The 9,333-nt window shown below is 38.3% G+C and overlaps 1 protein-coding gene across 1 annotated transcript; it reads right to left on the reverse strand.

Annotated features, from left to right (window-relative positions):
* Positions 1 to 1,300: 1,300 nt before the first annotated feature.
* On the reverse strand, positions 1,301 to 7,018 carry LOC135209210 (uncharacterized). Its single transcript, XM_064241900.1, has 3 exons — positions 6,893 to 7,018; positions 4,597 to 4,721; positions 1,301 to 3,749 (listed from the first exon to the last, which is right to left on the reverse strand). The coding sequence occupies exon 3, from the start codon at positions 3,687 to 3,689 to the stop codon at positions 2,238 to 2,240; it is 1,452 nt and encodes a 483-aa protein (XP_064097970.1). The 5' UTR covers positions 3,690 to 3,749; positions 4,597 to 4,721; positions 6,893 to 7,018; the 3' UTR covers positions 1,301 to 2,237.
* Positions 7,019 to 9,333: the final 2,315 nt, after the last annotated feature.

Consider the following 9,333-nt stretch of genomic DNA (forward strand, 5'->3'; position numbering starts at 1 on the left):
AGCTTTGCAAACAGAAAAACACGCTCTTTGTAGGAGAGTTCAAATTAAGACATTTTTGAGAAAGTTCCTACAATTACTTAGGTTCAACTTGCGTCATTGCTGCCGTTAAACGTTTTCGCCAACAGGAGTCTTAAACTAACGATTAGACCCATAGGTACCCATCCTGAAATTTGGTCATAATACGCCCGTATATTATAGGAAAAATTCTATGTAAATGAGGGACTAACAAGAACTATTTTTTGTTTCTCGAATGACTCAGCACTCTAGTTCCGAAGCTGGAATTCCTTGAGAAGGCCTAAACCACTTTGAGTTGCTTCAATCCAGATGATATGAATGTTAGCGTTGGCTCTGTGCTGTAAGTTGGGGGCTGCACGTATACCAAGCGCAGGCAGGCTCAGACCAGTTAGAAGTAGCTATCACGAGAGAGAGAGAGAGAGAGAGAGAGAGAGAGAGAGAGAGAGAGAGAGAGAGCCCATAAAATAACACTTTCATGCCATTACTTTCATAGTTATTTTCTGGTAATATTCGTTACACTTGCTGTTACAGATGCAAGAACACATAATTTTAAAGGACCATTTTTGACTATCTCTCGTGTACTCCCTTTCCTCTCAAGAGCATGTTAAGTAACTTAAAACATTTAGCAAATATACACTAATGTACCAGGAAACTCTAGACCGTTAGTCGAAAGCAGTTCAGAACCAAGCTTCCTTTCGAACTTTAAACTGCCAGTGGTTCACAGGTTCTCAAGTTGCTTGGGTTGTTAGCCGGCTTTTACTTTAGCCAAAAAGATAAATAATAAAAAGTACATAATTGGTTTTCAAAAATGATTTTTGGGGCTGTACTATGGCTGGTCTCAACTAAAGTCTACTTTTGAAGTAACAGCCAGGCTAGTTTGTCAAGCCTTTCTTGAAAAATATCACCAGCACAAATTTCATGTTTAATCATTAAAATCACCTTAATACGTGCCCAGCAATAAGACATGTCCGGTAATAAGCTTATTATTTCAAGAAATGTCTCAAGACTTCTGACAAAACAGAGTTCACCACTTAAGAATCTTCAAGACTTATGACAACATTTCACCACTTAAATGTGTCCCATGACTTCTGACAACAGTTCAACACTTAAGAAATGTGTCCCACTACTTCTGACAAAACAGTTCAAAGTTAAAGAAATGTCCCCCAAGACTTATGACAAAAACAGTTCAACACTACTCAAACATATGCACACTTCCATATAAATCATGTTATAACAAAGTAGCGTGCATAAAATAACCAGTGAAAAGGTTAAATAATATACCTAATAAAGATAAAAACCATTTATTCCAAGGATCGATATAGCTCTAATCACTGTTAGAAAGACCGATAATACCTGTTCTCACCAACTGCATAACTTACTACACATTGGACAAAATTAAATTTCTTAGCTTTTAAACTTGAACAGAATCAATCTACAGAGCTTTAAATATGAAGGACATTATTCCCGGATAACATACAAATCCTATATGCTTACCAAACAATTCAACATCAGAAAACCCTTTATAAAAAGTACCAGACTTTAAAAAAAACGCTCACACCTTAGTTAATTAACAGTTACCATAAATTAGTGTAGATTAATATCTTAACATTCTCCAAGCTAAAAACTTCCTTAGTGCCGATCAGGAAAAGATTAACCAAATACATTGCTGTTACGTTTAGCAAATAAAGATAAAAAATAATCTACAAATCAATAAGCCTTACAAACTAGTCATAGTTTTTTCAACATTAAGACGCTTTGGAAACCAATCATTGGTTTCTTATACGGCCTAAACATTTAGAAATATATTTACAATAGTTGAAAAACCATTAGAATTAGGTTCACAAACAAAATAAAGCAGTCTGCAGAACACCAGACTGCACATTTTATTTAAGCATTTTCTGGTGGAATCTACATCACCAAGAACTATTACCTCTTTTCATTATTGCATGTTAAAAAGTGTACAAAAGTGTGAGAAATTATAAAATATTTACAAGAATGTAAAACTGGAAATTACGTTAGAATGTAAAACTGGAAATTATGTTCAAACTTAAAATTCTTAAAATCTAAGTTGTACTCTAAGAGCAAAGTTAAGACGCTGCCAGGTTTTAACACTAGCATGTTAAAACTCACTTAAATTCCTCTTAGAAATAATTTAAAGAGAAAATGGTACATCTGGCATAAAACTAAATTAATCTTTAAAAGAGTTACATAAGCATTAATCATTATTCACTCGAAGGCCCTGGCCTCGTTTCACAGGACTCTGAAGTAGCTCCGTCTAGGCGAGATGAAGAAAATACTGCGAGATAAGCCTCTGCCGATCTGCACCGCTGCAAGGAGTGGGTCAAGCTTGAGAGCTCCTGGTAGGATGCTGACCTCGACTGGCTAAGTGAAGGGGCAGATAATGATAGAGGAGTAGTAAGAGTAGTGTAACTCAAGCCGAGGCCTGAGAGATTATCAGAGCTTGAACAGTGAACTGGTGGGCCAGCTGTTGACTGGGAGAATGAAGCTGTAGGTCTAGGCTGGCTAGTAGAAGGACTATAGGATGCAGCATCTTCAAGATAACCAGACTGCTCAATATTCGCGTGTGGTGATAACGAATGAAAACTTATATAAGAGTCAGATGCTTCCGACGCAGTACAGTAGCTGTCTGACGACGAATCAGTGCTCACATTTGTTAAACTAGGACCTCCATGTAATGGCTGAGGCCTCTCTGGTGCTAAGGAGCAGTCAGTTTTTGACTGGTAGCTGTACTCTGAATGGTCGCCACCTGATGAATCACTGCTTCCAGAGGATGAATCGCTACTATCAGATAAGTAATAGTTTCCAAATGAAGATTCCTCAAAACTCCTCTGGGAGCACAGTGAATCTGTATCCTCTACAGTGTCCTCATCTGTGTCCTCATCACTATCATCATGTTCAGACATCTCGCCAGTGCCTTCCTCACTCATATCAGTGTTACTGTCCTCACTGGTTGGCGGACTAGTGCCTTCTTCAGGCAAAACAAAACCACTCTGCTCCGGCAAGGCAAAAGCACCCTCCTCTGGCAGGGCAAGAGCCCCCTCCTCCCTGGCCAGCTCAGGAGACTGATCAGGAGTATGTTGTGGAAACTGACCGGTTCTCTGAATTACAGAAGACCTAGGTCTGTTCCTAGCTCTATCCTCAGGAGACAATAGCCTGCCACGTGCACATAATTCCTGGAGTGGTGAAATAGGCGCAATTTTGCTTGGCAAAAGCATGGAATCACGAGACCTCAATCCAGGTGCTTGCCTCTCAGGTAGTAGTTCATATCTCGAATGGAGGGGCTCAACCACCTTCAATTTGCGGAGATCAATCGTTCCGTCGTTGTAAGCCAAGTATAGGTAACCGTCAGCGTGGCAGAAGTTTTCGTAGAGGGCCCCCATGTCGCTCGCAAGACTGGGCATGACTCCTTGGGTGCATATAGCAAAGTGGGCGTCCTCTCTCACTCTGAGAAGCCAGCGCAAGTAGACGCAGATTTCTCGCAATGTAGTCCCCTTTGGGTAGACGTTTCGAATCCTAATGCTCTTCATGTCCAGGCGCGTCGGCACCTTCTCGATGACGACGGGGACCAAGCCGGGAAAGTTCTCTATGACCTTACGGGCTTCGAGCCTCCTCACGTTGAAAGGGAAGCTTTCTATGTAATAGCTAGTGTACATCTTGTCAAGATAAACCCCTACTCCGGGCCTTCGAACTCAGTTGCTTGCCAGATACCACCACTGCAAAGAAAGATATGGGTAATGGATTTTAACCCATTAAGTTTTGAAAAGGTTCAAATAAACAACTAAGCATCTAGTTTGATGCTCAAGTATGTCCAAAACCTCTCTAAATAGGGTGCAACAAACTATCCAAAAAGTTTAAAAGATAAAGTAGTATTTTCTGTACTGTGGTCTTGGTTTGAGGACTTGGGAAACTAACCCAAATCAGAAAAGGAAAAATTATAAATTTGTTCATGAAATAAAATCGGGAGGTTTCTGTGAATTTCTCGAAATCAGTAAATTAACCAGATTCATTCTCTCATTGATAGCCTAGTCACCATCTAAAACCACACATCTGGTTGGATTTTACCCTACATAAAAGCAGCTTTACCGGAGAATTTTAATTTTACTGTAAGCCAGCATCTAATCGGAAACTAGACTATAGTACCTAAAAATGGCAGAAATATGGTTAAATTAAAAAGCTCAAATTTTAGTCAAGGGCGCCTTCAGTTTTAAGGATAGCTAAGGCAAGACTGGCCACAATTATACTTTTTTCTGTCCTATTTCCGTACATTCCCCGCTACTTCTCCCCACTTAAAACTGTCTTGCTAATTGAAGTTTTGCATTGCTCGAATGGTCACCAGAAGATTTAAGAACTAATCCCTCAATAAAACCCTACTTGTCACAAATACCTCCCACAGTAGATTCTGTCAGAAAGACATATGGTATCAGGGATTGGTTCTTTTGTGTCTTAATCGTCATTGTACTTGTTAGCTAAAGTCTTTATTGTCTCAATCACCTGTCAATTTCTTGGCTCAAGTTTATGTTCAACTTTCCAATTGAAAAGTAAATTGCCTTTCACTCTTACCTTTCAACTATAGAATTCCTGAACTCCTTTTTTAGTGCTCCCACTGCCGTGTGTAGTCTGTTCTGTTAGCGGAGTTTCAAGGCCGTCCCTTTTTTTCACGTCTGTTTCGTTTGAGGAGGAGGAAGCTGGAATGAAAGTTAAATTTTTATTGATTTAAGAAGGTAATTCAAACAAAAAGACTTAAAGACAAAGTAAACTTCTATATTTGAAATTAGCTATTTGAGACTGTCCTCTTCCTAGTACAGAGAGAGAGAGAGAGAGAGAGAGAGAGAGAGAGAGAGAGAGAGAGAGAGAGAGAGAGAATCGTATTTAATAAATATAATTACATTAAACTTTACGGCTTTAAACCACTAGGGTAAAACTGCAGCACTAGACCGTACTACAAGCCGTACCAGCAAACTAACCCCTTAAGCTATTACAAAACTCAAAATCATCCGAATCAATTGCTCTTGATAAAAACTAAATTAAAACATTATGGCCAAACTCATCGTTCAACGCTAAGCCTAATCAAAACAAAGTCTCTTTGAAAAAGGAGATAGTCTGTAGGAACAGGTTCACAAAGGAGTAACATGGGACCTTTCCAGGGACAAGTCCAGGGAAGTGGTGCGCACCGATGATGGAAAGTTCCAGGAACTCTGGACAGAGGAATGCCAATGAATAAGTCTCAGAAAGGGGGGTGGATACGCACTATGGAGGGTTCCAGGCAGTGGTTGAGGTTCATCCATGGAAACTTCCACGGAATACAAGCAGATTTCACTGGAAAGTTTCAGGTAATTGACAAAAAGTATGGAAAATGCACTGGAATTATCACAAGAACCTATTGAAAGTTCCAGGAAATTGTCACAATAAACACACATGGAAAATACACTGGAATTATCACAAGAACCTGTGGAAAGCTGCATGAAATTGACACAAAGAACCCAAGGAAATTTTTGCGGGCTAGAATGGTCACATAGAACTATGGAAAGTTCAAGGGAATAACAACTAGAAAAGTTTCATTTACTGTCAATGCAACCATGGGGGGTTCTATGGAATAGGATGGAAATAAACATGTAATAGACGCAGAACTCCCTGGAAAGTTACAGGTAACGGTCTATAAACACCCATGGAAAGTGTACTGGATATATCAAAGAACCCATTTTAAGTTTAAGGGAATAGGAGTAGAACTCCTTGGAAAGTTTCAGGCAATTGTAGATAAACACCTATGGCACGTGCACTGGATATGGTCACAAAACTCCTGGAAAGTTCCAAAGAATGGGCGTAGAACTCTTAAGTTAAAAAGGTAATTATCACAAAGCCCCAAGATGGTGTAACATAACAAAACGCCCATAGAATACCTGCAGAAATCTATCAAATATACACATGGAATAACAACAAAACGCCCATAGAATACCTGCAGAAATCTAAAATTACACAGGAATAACAAAATCCCATATACCCTGCAGAAATCGATCAAATATACACATGGAATGTTCTAGGGAACTTAAAATGGTAACGATACCTACTTGAAAGCTACAAGCAATGAACACGGAAAGTCTGTGGGTAGTTCCAGGAGGAATAACTACCAAGATCTCAAGTAAAGTTATTCAAATAAACAGTTTATAAAATTACCGCCATTGGAGCAGCAGAAAATAAGACCAGGGAAAAATTTTGACGAACGAAGGCATCGTTACAAATGCCATTTTCTCTAAAAGCAGCGACGATAACTTACGAGCGACTGATAGAAATTTCCCGAAAGGAACAATATTAAAACTGGGATTCGCCATGGATCAGACAACCTGGGAAAATATATTAATCACTAAAGACAATCAAAACACTCTAGAATGATCAAATGAAAGCCCATTTCTAGACTAATAAAATGAAGGCCCAATTTGGGTGTGCATTAGGGGAAAATATATGTGAATTAATCGAAAAATACTAAAATGAACCCCCTTCAGAAAATACTGCAGGATAATAAGTCTAAGCAACTGAAAAGCAATTAACTTAAGTTATAAAAGCAACTGGCAACGTACAATCAAGAAAATAGCTCTGACCAAGAACGCAAAACATCTGGCCCTGCGCATGGTACCATCAGGCAAAAAGTAGGCCTATGTCAAAGAATCCCACAGCATCGAACACCAAAATTTTAACCTTCTTATAAACTTACTCATAGAAAAAATCCTCAGAAAGAGATGCCTAAATTACTAAATCAACCCCCAAGAAGTGAAAACCGCAAGAAAACTTAAAAAAGGGGCATCAAAGTAAACATACAGCTGGAAATCTCAGAGCTTGAAGATACGTAATGATTATAACTCACCGAACCTCTTAGCTTCCTGATACCTGGCCGTCGCTTCTTCGAGTGTTTTGGAACTCGCCAGGTCTCCTTCCGTCTTCTTTTTCGTTGTTTCTCTTTGTTTTTGGTCTTTCTTGGGGTGGATGGTGAGTCTCTAACGACCACTGAACGGAAACGACCAGTTTAACAACACCCCCCCCCCCCCTCAAATAAGCGTCACTTTGAAAATCGGTAACTAGCGTTTGATCTCTTTTTCCGTAATTATCAACACTGCCTCTCTCGTATTAGAATTATTGTCTGAATGAATATGAATAGAAATAATATGGCTGATTTATTATTAGTACGGTGTACCTATATTTATTCCACGACGATAATAAGGTTTATACAAAATGAAGGTAAAATTATATTGTTAATCGCTTACGAATATTTCTGTCACGTCACGAAATTATTGTTTGAATAATTGCCACTGAGGAATTACGGATGATTTATCATTAGATAGTTTTTTCAAATATGAATTAAGGCTAGCATTATTCCATGAGGATCACAAGAATGTTAATAAAAAAATAAACATGGAACTAAATTATATTCACCAGTGTAACAGCAAAAATATAAAAAAATAAATTTTATTTCGTCAACTTCACTGAAGGCATTTTGTCTGTCAGTTCTATTATAACTCTACAGATATTTTCTCCCGTTAAAGGAGGCAAAGAGTACAGAATTTGGGAGGAAAATATGATTAGATAATTGATTTTATTGTTCTCAGTTACTCACTGTTCGAGGAAGTCCTCACTGATGCATTATTTTTATTTCTAATTTGTTTTCAGCATTATTATAGTTCTCGTGAATCGCTTCATCATTTTGAACAAGTAAAATACAAGTATCATGTCAGGGGAACTTTCACATATTGAAGTACTGATCATTTTAAAAGAAAAACAAAAGATGGTTGAAATCAAATACTGGAGTACTTATAATTTTAAAAGAAAACAGTTAATATCAAATACTGGAGTACTTAAAAATTTAAAAGGAAAACAAATGATGGTTGAAATCAAATATTGGAGTACTTATAATTTTAAAAGAAAAACAGTTGAAATCAAATACTAGAGTAATAATAATTTTAAATTAAAAAAAATATGGTTGAAATCAAATACTGAAGTATTGACAATTTTAAAACAAAAACAAAAGATGGTTGAAATCAAATACTGGTGAAAATAATCAACCACTGAACAAACGAATGGCAGACAGTTAAGAAGACATGAATAAACTGTAGCAAAAGGAATATTAGAGACATATGCATCTGACAGAACTTATAGAGGGAGATTGGGCACTTAGTGCTTAGCCTTTAAAACTAAACATTATAGTCTGAAGTAGTCTAATGGTTCAATCTCTTACGTCTATGATTATGGTTTAACGGGAGAACCAAGTGGCCAAAATGACCTAAGATTAAAATGACCTATGACCTTCTACCCACCCACTCCAGAAAAGATAAATGGAAAAATAATGGATAAGTAGAACATAAGGTCTCTCGTTGCATTGGGGAATATAAGGGACAAGAATGGAGGATAACAGGAAAACAAAGAATGACCACAAAAGTCCGTAGCAGAAATTTCAGTGCTTTAGAATCTCAAAGGCAGAATGAAGTGGCCCTCGGTGTCAATACATCATTTGGCCAGTCACCAGTGACAGATATAATTGTTCGTGAGACTCAGGCTCTTGATATTAGTTTACGAGGGAAATGACGCATCGATTACTGAGAATTTTCAAAAGCATGGGGCGAGAACGGCGACATGACTTGGGTCATGTCAGGTCGAAGTGGGACGTATAGATGGTGAGAGAGAGAGAGAGAGAGAGAGAGAGAGAGAGAGAGAGAGAGAGAGAGAGAGAGAGAGAGAGAAACTGTTCAGTGGATATATAACCATTAACCAAAACTTGAGAATAAAGGGACAAAAAGATGACTTTAGCTGAGGCCTCAATAAAAGCAGCAAAGATGAAATGTAGCATCAAATATGAATATAAGAAATGTTTTAATCGTGATCTGGAAGACTTGTCGTACCTTGAATAGTGTTCTACTTAAAAAAAAAAAAAGTAAAGAAGGGGATGATTTATGATTATACATAGTTTTCGAGTAGCAAATACAATCATACATGCATACAACCATACAAAAAAAGAAATGACTCGGATGTAACATATATCTAAAAGATATTCTGACACTTGCGTCCACAAGAAGGTAGAAGAATACATTCCTCACAAGGAAGTAAACAAAAAAACAAAAAGAATTAAGAAAAAAACGGTCGAGAGGAATCTGTCCCGATCTAGTCCCAACCTGGCCTACGCCTCGAGAGATGCCAGACGCCTCTTGGGGACCCATCTACGTCCTCCTCCATAAAGGAGCCGATCTCGCCCGTCGTCCGTGAGTCGGCCGAGAACCGCCGTCGAAGACCGAAGGAAGTCCGGAGCATTCCCGAGTC

Source organism: Macrobrachium nipponense, chromosome 37, assembly GCF_015104395.2.
Source record: "Macrobrachium nipponense isolate FS-2020 chromosome 37, ASM1510439v2, whole genome shotgun sequence".
In the NCBI taxonomy this organism is placed as follows: domain Eukaryota; kingdom Metazoa; phylum Arthropoda; class Malacostraca; order Decapoda; family Palaemonidae; genus Macrobrachium; species Macrobrachium nipponense.